General features: G+C 40.7%; 1 protein-coding gene across 4 annotated transcripts in view; it reads right to left on the reverse strand.

Moving 5' to 3' along the window:
• Positions 1 to 539: 539 nt before the first annotated feature.
• LOC122574083 overlaps positions 540 to 18,135 on the reverse strand; it is a 179,426-nt gene continuing 161,830 nt past the window's right edge. For all 4 annotated transcript variants that reach the window (XM_043741203.1, XM_043741204.1, XM_043741205.1 and 1 more), the window contains one exon: positions 540 to 4,900. In XM_043741203.1, coding sequence (XP_043597138.1) covers positions 4,613 to 4,900 — 288 coding nt within the window. In that variant the 3' untranslated portion in view covers positions 540 to 4,612. The remainder of the gene's footprint in view (positions 4,901 to 18,135) is intronic.

An 18,135-nucleotide genomic window follows, 5' to 3' on the forward strand; every position in this document is an offset into this window, starting at 1 on the left:
ACGAAACTTATGAACCATTGCTAACAATTATCAAACGTCTTACTCTACGATTCTTTGCCTCTCGTATTTTGAATTAAACCATTTGTACATGGCTGTCGACTTCACGTTAGTCCACCCAATCTGTACACCGCGAATGATGAGTTCCTCCGACTTCCAAGGCAAAGATCAAGGACTTCCTCTGGATGGCAATGACAATATCATATCCGCAACTATCAACCCAGACAATGGTTGGATCTGTGAACACCGCTGGAGACAAATTTACAACATGATTCGCTTCCGCAACGCAGTTAAAGGAACGAGCATTAACAATTGGTGAGATAATGGTAGAAACCATACCTTTGTTCACCAGATGTGCTACAAAAAGAAATAAATTTGATCATAAATTTGTTTCAAAGACATCTTCCCAAATTCTCTGCCCTTCAAATTTTTGTATTTTTCCCCCATAAATTAAACTCCTATTTTCGTGAAATTTTTCACACAATATCGCATGATCTTCGCGCAATTTCGGGTCTGACGAAAACAATTTTACCAAGCATAGATATTTTTCAACAAGGTTTATTTTAACAGAAACAATGTACTGTTCTTGTTCTCTTTTCACCATTAATTTCTACTATACATAATATGACAGTTAATCAGTAAAATAATACACGACAGGCTCGCGATGGAGAAATAAAAAAGGGGATGTCGGAAGGAAGTTTTTCATGGGGAAATGGTAATGATTGGACGCGGAAATAAATTGCAGAAGGAAACGAAGGGTGAAAGAAGAAAAAAAAGATAGGTGGAAAATAAAATCATCGAAGTATCACAAGATTGCCTTATCGCCCGCTTCTTTATCCCTCTTTTTCTCCAGCATACTCGCCTCATTCTGTACATATATTCTCTCATTTATATTTTTTAAATAAGTCGATATGCATACGAATTTCCTCTCATACTTTTCCTTTCTGTATATCATCTCCTTTCTATATCCGCTTTCTTCTATCTCCAGCAAACACAAACACACGTATCACGTAGCTCGCTACTTGTATGTCCGTTCGCACCCCAAAACGATCCTGTTGCCCGACAATTTAACGATCTCGTGCTAACGCGGTAATGATGTGCATGAACCTCTGCTACGAAACTAAATAAAATACTACGGGTCCTTCTTCTGTAAAAGCACGATATAAATAAATGCTTAAGCATTATGTACAATGATCTCGTTTTAAGTAAAAGCCGCTAGCTCGGTTAATGTCCGCTCGTGTCGTCCAACCTTCTGTTCATTCATTTTTCAAAATGTTTAGCAGATAGTCTGATCAATATAATAAAATTTTCGAGAAACCTGGTACTTGTTTGATAAGAACGAATGAAAGGAAACAACTAAGAATTGAAAATTAACTCTCAAAAGTGGAACATCTTTGGGTCGCAGGTAACCATAACAGTTCGAGTTAGATTTGGGACAGATTGTTTAATTTTAATCTGTGTTCTATACCTCGTCCGATATATGCCATTAATTGTTTTACTAAATTGTTAACGTACTACTAACACGTAACGGTCAAAGTATGTAAAGGATGACGGATTTACCGAAAGCTGGAAGTACGAGCAGATGTACTGTGCGCGAGAACGCGCGTATAAGTGTATGTATACATAATATTTATAAACGTATAATAGTCTGCAGTAAATTCAGGCTAATGTAAATCTAAAAATACTGCTCGTCTCACGACTTATCAACTCTTCCATTCTAACAATCGTGCTGGGCGACTCGCTCGTCTAAGAAATATCTCTCTTTCTATTTACGACTAAATTGTTATTACATGAATACAATAAGGCAACGGGTTTACTGCTAAATAAATAAACGTTAAACGTTGTAAATAAGAGAGGGAGAAGATTAATTTACAATGTTTTCCCTAAATTATATTTACGGGTCCGTCCATCTCGTAAATCTATATCGATTTCCAACGTATCGGCTTCTAATTTGTATTCTCGTGTTTCTGTAATGTCGTGTCTATGCGTGTATGTATGCGTTTGTGTGCGTTACGTATACATATTCATTATAGGTATATGAATGTTACCCGCTCGTGGATTTTCTCCGTGTGGTTTGCACGTAGAACGTTAGCAAAAATATAATTTAGTATATTTTATCATTTATAATTCATTCATATAAAAACTTTGTTAAAATATATAAAAGAAACAACGATTTGAGCAAATACGTATCATCCTATCGTACAGCTAGATATAAGTACCGTGTCGAAGAAACGTTCCCTTTCGTCGTTATTGCACATAAATTCTTCTTTCCTTTCCTTTTTCTTTATTTCTTCGCTAATAAAGTGTTGTCTCTTTTTCATTTTTTCATCTTAGCATACTTTCTCTCTCGCTCACCCTCTCGTTCGTACAACTGTTTCACTCATTCGTTTTTCACACGCTCTCACTAAACAACAAATTGTTCACTTAGTTCGTTCGATATATTATACCTACTGCGGTATGTACTTATTTAATATTTCCTTTTTACTTCTTATCGTCGTTCACGATTTTAATTCTTCACACGACGATGAAGATTAGAATCGTCGCTCGACGCTTTACGATCTGTGTTTGTCGGACTCGGTGTTTCCGCCAAATTATTCGAGTTCATCTTGGATGACTATCGTCGCTTCCAATGCTTCTAACTTCATTACTTATAATACATTTACAATTTCTGTTATCCAAAAGACATTTTCTAATGCTTTGCATTAATGAAATTGTACGTAGTATCGCAGAATTATCTTATCTTTAACATAACATTTCATCCCTTGTATAGTATTCAAATTCAATTGAAAGATGTTGCGAATATTACGAGGACATTTTATATTTCAGAGAGAAGCAAATCAATGTACCTGCTTGATTTCTAATCTACAAATTTATCGTACAACAGAACTCGAATAATTTTTCTCAGTACAGTGAATCTTTCTCGCTCGAAAGCTTCAATTTCAGGTAACAAAGAGCAGCATCGATGAGCATTACGAATTTCTAACTGACGTTAAAAATTGCCAATTGTCTCTATTATTTCGTTCATCTAAGAAAGGCTAGCCTTGTGGAAGACTTTTTAAAGATAGAGGCACTCGTTTCGTTGATCTCGCAGAATGTACATTAATTCGCGCTTTAATCATTCTAAAACTTTAATTTCCATCGCTAAGTCGATATTCCGGAGATTTCGAGGCTATTAGTTCCGCGTGAAACCGATCTTGAAATCCTGACACGTTAATTGCTCACGAAGAATCGAACATGTTGCTTCCGGTTGGCCATTCTTTTCTTTTTTTCCCCAACCGAAGGATGTAATTTGAATAAGCACGCAAACCAAGCGCTCTAATCGCTAATTACTATCCCAATTAATTTGATTATCACGCAGCGTCATCTCTTTTATGCTCATCGCGTGTCTATTTCTAATTTACAAGCGGCAGAACGCGAGAATGCTAACACTTGTTAGTCACCCTCCACTTCCTGCTCGTCGAAGAGAATCTGTTAGCATGACCAGCGGTACGAGTCTCTTAAGAACCGGACAAAGGAATTACAAATTAAAGAGAATCGCACCGTTGGAGGATTTCACGAATGAAACTGTGAATCGGGCTGCCCAGATTCTCTGGACAAGTATTCTTGTTTCAGGCACTGGCAATCATCCTAAAGGTTTACGATTTAATGGATTTAAAGGATATGGTAATCGTCGATCGAGAATTTCATCTTAAATTCGATGGTTTGCCGAGCTTTCGGATCAACGTGCGGATAAGAAGTTTACTAAACGATGTCTACTCATTACGCTTCCTTTATGTTTCTTCTTTATAATAATCGTTGTAGTTCAAAGCTATAAAGATTTGGATGTAGATAAAGCTCACAGTCTAACGATTTAAATATCTGAAGATGTGATTTCGTTACATCAAAATCGCGCACTATATTCGTCGGAACAACGTTATATGAATAGGAACGGTAAAAGAGAGTCCATACGAAATTGCATCTATATACGTACGTAGCGACGAGGATTCTGTGAAAAATTAAGTAAAAAATGAAATACCATTTTCATCCCAAAAAGTAAAAGAACAACGAATCCTCTACAAACTTCTTATCCACTTTTGAAACTCTACATCGAATCAACGTAAAAAACTAAGTCCTCTGGCTACTCAACCTTCGCATTCCCAATCCTCGATATCTTTCTCGAAGAGTCACCTACTCCCACGCACGATTTCACCCGATTCCACGAGCCAGTCATCTATAAGTAAGTACAACGCAGCAAAGTGAAATTTCGCCTCCGAGACGGAGCAATTTTTCTCCAGGTACTCTCTCTTTCTCTCTCTCTCTCTCTCTCTCTCTCTCTCTCTCTCATAATATACATATACATATGTATATATACGAAACTCTTTCTCGTTGTCGAACGTCCAAGGAAAAAGGAATATAACATGAAGGACAAGGCGGAGCCTCCGGAACTCCACAGCGTCCGCGGTCACGTGAACGCGCTGTCGCGTAGTCCGCGTCACTGTTTGATGGGCTTCTTGAAGACGACTTCCGGCTTGCGTATGGGACGTGATACGCGCCGTTCTATCCTGAGGGCCCTGTTCGGGTCCGTGGAGGGCGTGACCGTGCCCTCCGGGCCCAGAGGAGTCTCCGCCATTGTTTGTCAGTTTCCTGTGCTGCTCGGCCGCCTTCCAGGCAACTGTTGTTGCTGCGGTTGCTGCTGGTGTTGCTGTTGCGACGCGGCTGCCGCAGCCGCGGCCGCGTTCAATGCCGGCAAAGGTGTCTGATGGCAGTGTGCACAGTGCAAACAGACCGTGCAAGCGCCCAGCTTCCGGGCTAACAGCGCGCGAAGCTTCAGGGCTGGACCTAGCTTCATTCCCATAGGCCCGGTTAAATGATCCTCCGAGAGAAGGGGCAATGCCGCTCCATCGATCCGGTGCTCGCGGAAATTCTGCAAAAGAAACAGGGACGGTGGTTATTTCTATTTGACAGCTTTGGTTCTTATTGGAAAATGATTGGATGGTGTCTAGATACAAAGGTAGGAATTCTTTGTTGCACCGTTCCTAACAAGGTACATAACGTTTTTTAAAGATATTTCATAGATTTGTTAAAGTGACCCGCCCTTTAAGTCTGTGTCAAATGTAAAAACGTAACAGCGATGCCAGGTTTAAGAAAAACGCGACCATTATCCATAGGAAGCGGAGCAGAAAGACATGGGAGTTACTTCTACCATAATTCAAACCAACAAAAATACAATAAGGTTCTCTAAACACTTCAAACCACCTTAAAATAAAATGCCAAAAACAAACACTCCTCTCCGCCAATTAAAACCACCTTCTCTTCGTGCTCATTCACAATGATCATGAACAATGACACCCACGCGTGCACCCACCGGTCGTCTGAATCAGCGGAACCCACGCGTGTTCCTGAACGCGTGGCGTGACCCTCGACCCAGCGGAAGGTCGCGCGTTCTGCGCGGTGTCTCTTCTCGTTGCGCAACAAGCGGCATCCTCAGCGGCGTGGAACGCCGCGCAGCGCTCGCTCATTAAACCTCCGTTCCGCAAAAAGTCGGCTCGAGCTGCCCGCTACGGATAGAACCACGGTGCAGGACGTAGCAAGAGGAAAGAGGCGGAACGACGGATGAAGGAGGCGGAAGAAGAAGAGGAGAGAAAAAAAAAGGACGGGCGTTTCATTCACGGGGGCCACACGATCGTAATTGCGGCTGCAACTCGCCGCGATTTACCCCCGCTTAGCGTTGCACGGTTCGCGGCCACTCACACCGTACTACGATCGTTTGCCCGTGTGCGCTCCGTTCGCGAGCACAGAATACGCCGATCGCTAGCTTATGAATGAAATATTCAGCGTTCTAACGCGAACGCCGCACGCAAACCCCAGACCGGTCTTCGTCTTCGTCTTCGTGCATTCCGCGAACGCCAGCCGAACATCCAGATCCAAGTAAATCGAGTCGCCGGGTTTTACGAAGCCGAGGAACGATTTACATTTGTTTCTTTCAGCTTTTGTTCAGCTTTCGTGGCAAAAGAGTTTAAAGATAAATGTGGTGGATCTCTAGGTTGAATAGTTCGCATCGACTTGGAGTTGCTGCAATAGGAGTTTTCAGTATACGAAATTATTTCGAAACCCTACGAAGTTACAGCGAGAACCATCCGTTCTTGTTTTACGTATTTAAAAAACATGTAATAATATACGCTTCGTTTAGATAAAAATGAAGTTTTTATAAATTACGGAAGACTTGGAGCGAACTAAATAAAATAAACGGCCGTGACGTTCATCTTCGATTAGAAAGTTCCCTTTCGTTAACTCGAACTCAAACTTTCAGAGCGCGTTAACCAAGGTATAATCTCTCACAATCGCCACTTTGAAAAAGCCAGTTTCTCCGACCGTTCTCAACACACGGTTACAACAAGCGCAGGCAACCGAGTAGCGAAGCTGGAAAGTTATTCCTCGTCGGCCGGCTCGCTGACTAATTACAAGAAAAGGACAAGAAGGAGGATCAACGAACTTGCACAAATTATCCCGTGCCGCGGTTCTCGCTTTACACGCCGTTTACTCGCGTGAACCTCGCGGCTCAGTGCACGGCTAATTATCCCGTTTCTCCCTTGCAGCTGACACTGTGATCGCGCCAGAATACGGCCACGGGGAATACACAGGGCCATCTATCACGGGCGACACGGCCAACATTGTTTCGAATTTCCGATAGCCACGCTAACGGTATGCGAAAGCGGCCGAGCGTAAGAATGGAAGCTCGTCGCGCTTACCGTTTTCTTACGCGTGAACGTTAATTAGCCGAGTTGTTAGCTGGTACAAGACAAAACAGGGTCATAGGATCGTTATTAGATGCAGCCGCGAGGCCTGTTTCACGCGATCGAACCGTGCACGCTGGTTTCGGCTTGTTCGGGCCAAAGTGCAACAAACTATATCAGAAATATTCGTACGAGCCGCGAAGATCGTAACACACATTCCTCTAAATATTTTCGAAAAATGATAAGTTGAAGAGAAGCGTTTGATATTTATCCACGTTGGTGGATATTGCGGTTGGATTTAGCGATTTGGTTGAGGCGTTTGTTTGAGAAATTTTTCTAGTCGAACAGATTGCGGATGTTCGTGAATCTATGGAAAATTGAAATACGTTAGACGTGGAAAATGATTCTGTGATTGCAACGAGTTAAAGAGGGTGCAAGTATCGGTCAGTTCCGTAGGAACGTTTTCCTCGCAGGATCTAATAGAATTCAATTTCACCGAATCCCTGAAACTTTCTTCAATCTCCTGTCTCCTTTCACGTTATAAATTACAAATTTCATATAAGCAACCTAAAAACATTCCGGGATATCCTAAAAAAACCTTTTAAATTTCTGTCTACTCTATCATACCTTGCAAGACACGGTTGCATCCCTCCTTCCGTGAACGATCATCGCAAAAATACCACATTACCAGTAGAAATTAACTAATGAAAACTTGCACCTGTATTACCTATCATAACTTCAGGTGAAACAAACTCTCCAACTATTTCGTTATTAAAGCAAGTATATCAGGGAGGCTAGCGCAAAAGACGTGGAAATTATAACGCGTGTCTCTGTGTGCTACGGCGTGTGTATGTTTTTTTTTTTTTTTTTCAAAATAGAGACCTGCCGTGATGTTTTTGCCGCGCGTTAAACATCGTAGAGAAATCGTCGAGCTGTATCGAGTGCCGTGCTACGAGAAAAAGGCGTACTTTTATTATATTAAATTGCGGTACGGAATAGAATGTTGGTACGAAAGGCAGGCTTCTGCTCGCGATCTCTTAGCTGATTATTATGAATTACCACTCTGAAATCAGGGTATCAATTATGCCTGCGAGCCGTGGCGCCCCCAAGTAGCAGGAAATTATAGTGCACGATGTCTCCTCGTTGATCGAACCGCGGCTTTTTGCACCGTGCAACGTTCGCGTGGAAATTGTCGAGCTGTGCAACGCCGTGTAGAACGTTCTATTTCATTAAAATGTATTTAGGGTAAAACGTTGCTCCCGGAACACCGAGATTTTTCCCTGATCCGTTGATGAGCATGAATTAAAACCGCCGTCTCCCGATCGTTTTTACCACCCTTGCTCCGTAAAGGCTTGCTAGATTACATACGAAGTCTGTCTGTTCGTTTTGGCCGACTGCGTGCAGAAATCTTGTCAAGCGACAGCGGTCTCTCAAAGAGAAAAAAGGATGTTTAATGCGAGTCGTGGCTCTTTTCTTTCGAGTGGGATTCTTTCTGCCTGGCATCAGATGAAGATTTTGACATTTGGCTGAGTGCTCGTAAGATCGGAAACGGAGAAGGAGAGGATGAGACGCGTTGAGAGATTTTCACGAAGCAATTGGAGCGTTTCCGGAATTGAAAATGCAACGGGGGATCGTTAGGTTCGCGTTGAAAGAACGATAGAGCAATTTCTGATACGATTATTAATATGGAGATAATATGGAGATTCAGCGGAGCCTAGAATCTTTTAATCCATTACTCGGTAATTGGATACCGTAGAGGAAAATACTGTAATTCATAATTTTACACTTTTTACGGGGGCGTAATATCATACGTCAGACAGTCCAGTCTCGACGATTAGAACGTAATTTATTAACGCTACATCGTCGTGAATTCTAAATCTACGTATACAGAAAATTTCTTTGAAGAACGCATTCCTTCACGATCACACTAATATCTAGAAAAAACTAGCATTGACAAAGAAACAAGAAGAAAGTGAAAGGGACTATAAAAAAGTTCGAGGATAAGTTGACAGGAGGTCCTTCTTGGGAGCAGACGTTCAAGATGGCAGAATCCACAGGAATCTCATCTCGGCGCATACATCTCATTGTCTTCGAGCAGGGATACAAGCAGAAGTTTCGTAATCTCACAAAACCTCGAGCCAGCCGTGGTGTCTGTGTGGTGCAGCTGCAGTTGCAGCGAATATATCATCCTCGTGTTGCACCGCGGGCGACCGCGGCCCTCCAAAGGCCCAGCCACGAAGACAACCTATATTTTCTCCACCCAGTTCCAAACTCTTAAGGGCAAACGCGATCCCAGACCGGGTCCAGCATCAATTATACCTTCCACAAACACGCTCTTATCTCGCGCGCTCGCCAGACAGCGCGAAATTCGAGCGCAACAGCTTCGAGGGTGTGTTTAATGATTTTTCTACGTTATTGTTCCACAACTGGATATTTAGATTCCATATTTACACGTTACACGGTGGACAATGCGATTCTCGAACGGATAAGGAAGATCTTTTACAGAGAATAATCGATAGAAACAGGTAAACTTTATCTCTTCTTGATATCTCGCTGATAGAAAGTTTTCTAAAAGAACCGTTTCCTTCCTACAAAATTTTATACGAGGAATATTTCTTCGATGGAAAACTGTGTTAAAGAAATGTTTCTCGCGCAATAAATCTTGTACGTATGGGAGTGGAGGGAGATGATAATTCTTCGATAGAGAATTTTATGAAAGGAAAATTTCTCCGATACAAATTTTCACAGGCGAAGAATTTCCTACATACACGATTTTATGGAAAGAATATTCCTCTCGCAAAAGATCGTTCAAAGATAATATTTCTTATCATACGCGTATCTTAGGGAAATCACATTGTCCTATTTGCAACGCGATTCAAACGACGATGAAGCGAGAAATATGGAAACGGACAGGGGAATTCTTTGCAGTCGAGGATCCACAGAAAGTGTTGGTCGAGCGTGAAAAGGATCGAGGTTCCTCGAAAAATAACGGCTTGCTTCTTGCCAAGTTCGAATTCTTGACCCCGAAGGATCTCGAAGCCGCGGTTATAACCTCGGAAGAGCACCGACTCGGAACAGCGTCACGTTAACTGGTCGCGATGGAGCCGTGGAATCTTTTCTCTCGGTCCATCGGTTTCTCTATGGGGAAAAACAGTCGCTGTAGCTTGCCCGTTGCAAAATCGAGTCGAGGCCTCCGGGAACGAATTTATGGAATGTAGCACTGCCGATACTCGTCGACGTTTTATACCTCGTTCTTCGGTTGGTTTAAGTTTCAAGATCTTTCTTAGATTCCCTTCCTTTTTCGTATAAATGATAACACCACTCTGCATGGAATTGCTGTTATTTTATGTATTATAGTTTTAGTTTTCTGCAATTTTAATGTCTTCATGCGTTTGTTACGCAACTACGACTACTCTATTCGTAGAATCGCAAATATTTTTCGTGGGAAGTATTTTCTTTACTTAAAGCGATAACGATGGTTATCGTATATTTTCCATTGCTTTGTTTAACTCTTTGCTTACTTTAGCAATGTGAATTTTTAAGCGTTCGAAAATGTCTAATTTTGTATCATGCACGTGTTACCGTGTCGCGTACAATTTTCAGCGAGAATTACGTTGAATTCTGTGAAAAGCGAAATATTTAACGCCTCTCGACACCGATTTACGACGCGTAAAATACGTCCTTTAATTATTCTATGGGTTTAAATCATCTTCCATCAACTATACCATGTTCTTCGAGGTAGGTTCGTAATAAAAGTCGCGTCTGTGACATCTAGAAGCCTCGTCACTACAGCTGTTGTGCAATGACAATGACGAGTTAATGAGACGAACGTTTTACGATATGTGAAAAATTCCAAGATGGTTAGTCGCTGACAAATGACAAGCTGGCCCTGGTGAGTAATTTGCCGAGAACATAATGGAATATATCATTGGAAGTTTATTGGTCCATTATGGACTTTTTGCTATTAAAATTCTTGATCGAAGAAGATTTAGATACTTGTCAAGAAATTTAATTTATCTTTCAAAACCATACGGAAGATTTGTTTTATGCCGAATGTAAAAAGTCCCAATGATTTTGTCTCTTACAATGATAGAATAATCTGCTCGCAATAAACTTTCCCTAATTACTATAATATCGAAGAAAATTCTTTAACGATATATCTTCATCAACGTAGAAGTAAATAATTTGTTTCTCAAGACTGACATTAAAAAGTATCATTAAAGACTATCTAATTAGATTTTACAAGATTAAGCTCTATATTGCAGGAATAATTATCGCTGTAGTTTTCTTTCTCGTAGAAACTTCGATATCTTTTCCAATCATACGGATATTATCTTTCACTTTTCTCTAATCCAATACTCCCTCAAATTGACATACATTACTGTAATAATCTAAAATCTAGACGAATATTTCACAGAAACCTGATATGTATCAAAATACATCACGCATATCTGTATAATAACTATAATTGCGATATAACCTAATATAGTTTGCAATCTTGCTACAGCTGACAATTCTATACGCTAATCCGCGCACGTCGAAGAGAATCCTCGTGACATTTGTAGCCGGACATGGAACGGTTGTTCGACGCAAAGAACAAAGTATAAACCAGCGTGAATCTGGGACATACGAGGCGAAAAACGTCGTAACCGCTGTTATAACTTTTGTTAACGCTATTGCATCCAGCTGCTGCATTCGCTTCGGGCTGTTACGCGCTCACGGTACCGCCTTATATGGCGTTGCAGTATGCAAAACACGACGTGGAATGAACTAGGATGAACCGATGCTCGGAATTTACGTTTATGACTCCCTGTCGGGTTGTACACTACTGGGCATACAACGGATACAGTTTGTAAAAACGAATGCTATCGCTCGTACCTTCCTTCTTTCCCGAGTTTAGATTCTAAGACGTTGCTGCTTCTGTAAGTTTGGAAATGATTCACGAAAGTGTTTGAACACTTGGCATAGAAAACTTTCGCCAGTGTATCGTGCGTGTTATATGAAACATTTTGCAATTTTATTAGCTTCGTAATGGGACGCGACTATAAAATTTGGAACCGATTCCTAGATGTATGTTAAAGATGGTCCCATTGAACACTGATACCTGTTGATACAACGGATAATTGATTATTTAAATACTTTCTGATCTCTGTGAGATATACACTTGCACCAAATATCATGCAGTTTCTTTGTCTACTTTTACATTTGTTCGAAATTTTACCAACGTGATCTTGATAGTCTTATCACGTCCTATGCTATACAAAATCTTTGTGCATATAACATGTATAGGGAAGTATATGAATTAACGAGGAACGAAGCGTGGAAGGAGACTTTCATGGAGACGTTGAATATTATCAGAGGTTAGGAAATGTAAAGGTTCCCCTACCGCGAGTTACTAGCGAGATAAAGGTCGCGATTAACGAAAGGTGGAAGGTGACCGGAATTTCAGATACCTGTTCGACACAAATTCCGGGCGTCGGTTGAACCTAGCATGGCGCATCGTTACATAAAGGAATACCACACGAATTTACGATTTCTCCGCACGCATGGTATTTTCGACACAAGACCGAAACGTACATCGAATTATCTGCAGAGATAACGCTGACAAATTATCGGCTAAATGTTCTACTGGAAACTATTTTATCACATAAAGTGATCGACTTTGTAGTACGAAATATCTTTCCTCTTTTAAATTCTTTAAACGAATGCGATGTAGTTTAGATACCTACCGTTTCGTTACCGATCACCTTCGTCGACATCAGGAATTACAATCAGCGCTCGAAATTTTTTTATACCCAATGGTGGCTCAAAGTGCTAAATAAATTCAATATTAACCCTCGTCAACAATCGTCTACATACTGGATCGTTTAAACCCATGTAGCTGTATTTAGGTTCTTCTGTTTTAAAAAAATCGACAATTCAATAGTTTTTATTGCTACATGTTACCTTAATTTGTTCGAGGAGAGGAAAATTCAAAGAAAGATATTAGAAAAATAGCAGTGGTGTGATGGAAAATGTAATCGTATCAAAGAATTCTTTAAAAAATTTCAAAAGGAGCAAATAGTTTCCTATAATGTCAATTGAAAATAGAAATTGAAACTTGACTATCAGGTTTTCCGTAAAAATCAAAATTGAATAAAAATGATAAAACAAGACCATCAAGGATCTACTTGCCTGGCAAATTTCAAGTTCAACTATGACCGCTTTAAGATTCTCTCAATGGTAGAATGGTTAGAACAGATGCTCGCAATGGAATCACGCAAGAAATTCCTCGCAGCTGGCCTACCTTAAACCCGATCGGTGGCTACGCCACTGTGCACCAGCGAACAAGAACCGGTGACCTGCCACGCCCTGTCGAGGTCGTCGCGCGCCTCTCTCGCCGACGACCGGCGTACCGACGTCGACCGCGGCGTACCGACGACCGCTGCCCACCAGCCTAACCAGATCAACATCGCCCCACTGCTTCCCGCTACGCTCTATCTCCCGCTGTGCTTCCGTCTCTCCTCCTTTCTCCTCTCTTTCTTTATCCCTCTTTCACCGCTTCTTCCCTTCTGCTCTTTACTCTTGCCATCCAACCTCCTTTCATCTCGCTTCATACCTCTCTCTTTCTTTTTATATGTATCTTTTAACCGCCTCTTTTTTTCTTTTTTTATTTTTGACAACGAATTTCTATTTTTGCTGTATTTTAAGATTTTTAAACGATTCGATTCGATTTAGTTACTTCGTCCAGTTTTGTAATTTACATATCTGTTCTCAGGTGTGTTTTGTCTTTTCTTGTTCGGCTGCTAATGAGACGATCTAGTTTTTTTATCTTATTCCTCTATTTTTAAGTTGAACTATTTCCATTTCCTCGTGGGTTACATTAAGTGCCGGCCTTCTTCAAGCACACGATTTTTATTTCTATCTTTGGTTCATTTGCTGTTCTCAGCTTCCTTTTAAGCGACTTGTTCCTTTTCTACTTTCTCCTCTCGCGATAGAAGTCATTTTCTTTCTCTTATATTTCTCTTTCTGCCATCGGGCCAGTTAAACAAAGTGTCACACAGCGTTCTTGCGACCGATTCGTTTTATCCTCAGGGTTTCGTCTTCCTTCCCCTCTTTCTAATTTACAATCCCAAGTTAAAATGTGCTCTACCTAGCCGCACCCAACGTGACGTTTACGACGAGATTCCCTCGCTTTTTTCTCTCGTTTCTTCTCTCGCGCAGGAAGTCGAATGAAATCATACCTCGAGTTTCTTGAGTGTTTCGCTTCCTCGTGGAATTGCGGTTACCGAGAAAAGATACCAAGGATCAAGAGGTCAATCGACTGACTCGCGACATCGCGCGATCCCATCTTTTCCTCTTTCGCTCCTTTTCTACCTCCACGGATGAACTTCGATTTTACAAACAAATGTGCGTTCGATCGAGCGAAACATGTTCTCCAGTGTATAACTTCTAAGCGACTAGAAGGAAGGTACCAGTGTGGCGGATCAAAAAATTCTAACATTCCCGTTAAGGAATGACAGAATTTTCAACGTTATTTCTCCATATTTGTAAATTTTTCGTTCAATCAAAATGTAAAAATACACTTGTTCAAAAATATAGAAATACGCCAACTATATGAACGCAAGATGAATGCGATTCATCGATATCTGGAATAATTTTTATTTTACAAAATTTCGGACGTCTGTGTAGTATACCCCCTTAATCAACGTTTACGCGTTTAATTAAGCATCCTGTTCGTTCCCTTCGTTCAGCCACGAAACGCAATCAGGCACACAACCACGCCCAGCTTATTGCACAATCGTGAGCTTCTATTTTCCACGCGCGATTCCTACCCTGGATCGCGTCGGGGTTCGTTAAATCGTTGTTATCTCTGATTTCCACGCTGGCAGCCAGCTGTTTTGCACTATTTTTCATCCAACCGTGTTTTAATTATTATTCTAGCCCGTGTTACCAAACGATATCGAATCTGGAGTAATTAGAGTCAGGACGGCAACGAGGTAAATTAAGCTCGACGGAGATACGAAGTTATTTAGATAGACTACAGCGTGTAATCATGTCGCCTGGAAAAGAGTCGTGGCTGCTACGGAGAGAAAACCGTGTTCCATGGATGAAGGAACTCGCTTTGGATAAGTTAGCGTGGGACTATCCATGATAAAGTTACGGTTATTTTTATGGAGAATAAATTGAACGATAGGAATTAGAAGGTTTACTTTATAGGTATCTAAGGATCGTAAAGGGTGCTTTAGTTTCTTTAGCAAAGAGATATACCGCGTTATAAAAATATCCAGGCATTTGTCGATTTTTGTCAAGATTTAATTTACTCGTGAAATTGCCGATAAGATATTAGTACAATATATAGACTGTTTATTTCGAAAGCGACGTATTTCCATTTTCCTTCGTTCTGAAATATTCAGGTGATTGCGTTTCTATCGATTAAGAAATCCTGATGAAGTCTATTTAGTTTGTTTTTTTTTTTTTTTTGAGAATTAACAGGACCAATATCTTTTTCCAGAATCATGAATAGACTTACACTAATTTCAAAATTGGTGAATTGCAAAATAAACGATTATGGGATTCCATTTATCAAGGAAACTTCAATTCAATTTTAAGACTGAAATTATAAATTGTTTATAGCTAGAAAGATCACATTCACATTAAACCGACCCTATATATCTTCATTTCCGCTTCCCTTTCGACTTTACACGGCGATCTCTAGCTTGCATTGTACAAACGCGATATTATTATACTTTCCATAAGAGACGTAGCAGCCCAGAAACGTAATAGTCTTTTCTCACCTCGAAATTTCCAAATTGCAATACGTTGCATCGAAGTTTCAATCGCAAATTATCTATACGAAAGATATTCTCCGTGTACTTAATGAAAGATCCATCGAGCATAGTCTTCTACATATACGCGAGGATATCCGAAGGGTCCAGGAGGACATAAAGAGACCGGTGGCATCGTGACCGTGAGCGTGGCTTCATTACCGGGAAACCTGTTAGTTATGCTAATATCGGCTTACAAACCCTTCATTACTGCTGATGAGCAATTAATACGCCTGCCTGCCCCCTGGCCAGCAGCGCTAATGCACTCTGAATGTCTCTCAATTACACGACGACACGAGCGTTGTCCGCAAGGACGGCCGTAGTCGCGAGCTTTTTCGTCGTTGCGCCTTTTTCACGCTGGCCTTGTTTAATGGGAATTTAGAGGCTCGTTACGGGACAATTTCCTCGTTGTACGTTCCGACAACGGATGGAAATGAAGCGATATACGAAGTCGTGTTTGCTCGATGGGACTCGATGCAACGAATAGGAAGTTGTACATCTTTTAAATGGTTTTCAAGCGCAGAAAGATTATCCTGTTCGTTGGATCGGACAAAGATATGGCGGTTATTGCCGGTGTAGTTAAATGGTAGTTTGTAAGGGTAGTTCTTCTCGTCTGATTTACCTTTGATGGCGTCGTTTCGAGTTTATTGAAGGATAATCAGTTTACGTTTAAGGCCTGTTAATACGTTTAGGACGATTCGTCGTTAAATTTAATAGTATAATGTTCCGGTCTACTTAAATCCAATTTCCTATTTTTAACGATAACTCGAATTTTGCTAACTTTGAATAAAAATTATTTTCGTATCATCCCTCGATCTTTGGTTTCACTCGCGAATCTTCGAACATTTATCTTCCTAATCATCGGCCGAAGAGCAAACTTTTGCAATATCTTCGTATTGAAAATTCTCGATATAAAATTTCGCAAAATTTCACAAGTCAAAGTTCACGAATTCCATTGAAACTCGTCTTCGTTTTATTCGAACGGAAATATAGAAAGGAAGAAAAAAGTCAGTGATATGGAGAAGTGGATTCTCTAAGGGAGAACTAGATGGTAAATTCGTCTGCAGAGAAGAAATGCAACAGGAGCCCTATATTTCGATTTTACGTTTTCACTGAGAGATAGAGTTGGACGATAGCTAACTCTTAATTAGCGAGACGTGTTCTTCAGACGGTAGCAAGTTCGAGGCAATCTGCGGTTGATTTCCACCTGGAATGCAACTGCCGCTTTTACAGACCAACATTTGTTGAGATTGCTTAAACACGGATTATGATGCTTTCGAGCATTCGGGTTAATTGATGTTTGCCTAATGGGATTGTACAGTGAAATATAGTATAATTACGAGATTTGGTAAATAGCAGTTGTTCGACGGAAACGTAATAAATTGCCATGAATATAATATGCATGAACGTAATAACCAGGAGGAAATAGTTGCTGACGTGTAAAAAGCTGGAATTATATTGTAACGTTAATTACACAATTACGATAACCTATGCTTAATGCAGTATTAAGTCAGAATTAATCTCAATCTTTTAACAAGACAATCAATTTGCGAATAAATTACGTTAAATTCCGATTTCTCAAAATTACATTTTCATCGCAATCGATACGCTCAATATGGAATCCAATTACGTCCAAGCAGACTTCCAATTTTCACAAATATGAGAGATACAATCGGTCAACACAGATTTCACTTGATTTAATCTCTGAAAGAAAAGTGCAAAGAATCGCACATTTGTATCCTACATCTATTGAACGTGCAGCAAAGTTTCTTAAAAACGACATAATTTTCTCCTCGATTTTAATGGAAGAAAGCTTGCGTATTACCATATAATTTATGGCGTGCAATATGCCTAAAGGTGTCTCTTCGCTCTAAAATTCTTTCTTCATCTACTCTACTAAGCACCGAGTCTTTAGAATTTGTCTCTATCGCGTAATGCTTTAAATCGTTTCATTCTGCATTCATCATTAAGCATTGCAAACCAGTCTTTTCATAATAAATCATACTAACGCTCGAACCAAGAGTATAAAAAGTGACAAAGATAAAATATCAATAGTTATCGAATGGTAGATCTACCCGACCAGTCGTCAATGCGATAACTGAATAAATCCAGCCTAATACATTATCAATAGATATCGATATCAGCGTTCAAGACGTTCACCGATATTTATCGATCCGTTTAAAACCGTCAGCGAGCCAGTCCCAAAGAAGATCGTAACGACGCGCTTATCTGCTCGACAGAGCAAAAAGGGATCGCATTTAGAATTTAAATTGCGACCGATCCTGCGAACTATCAGCGTCATGGCCGCGGACGATCGACTTCGAACGGCGCCACGACCCCATTACGTTCCGTCGCGAAGGAAATCGCACCGGATCCACCGTCTCGAGATTTCGAGCATCAAATTCACAGCTTATGTGCCCCCCTCTTATTTCGAGAAATCGATAAGACCAGGTCACGTGAGAGGAATAAATTACCGGTAGCCCTCTACACGGCCCTCTCTCCATCCATAGAAGAACAATCGGAGAAAGTATCGAACGAGAGGTCGAGGGAAAAATGCACGAAAGGTCGAGGCGATAACGAGATCGCGATAGCCGCGACAAAGATCTGTGTCGAACGCC

This window comes from Bombus pyrosoma, linkage group LG13 (genome assembly GCF_014825855.1).
Source record: "Bombus pyrosoma isolate SC7728 linkage group LG13, ASM1482585v1, whole genome shotgun sequence".
NCBI lineage: Eukaryota > Metazoa > Arthropoda > Insecta > Hymenoptera > Apidae > Bombus > Bombus pyrosoma.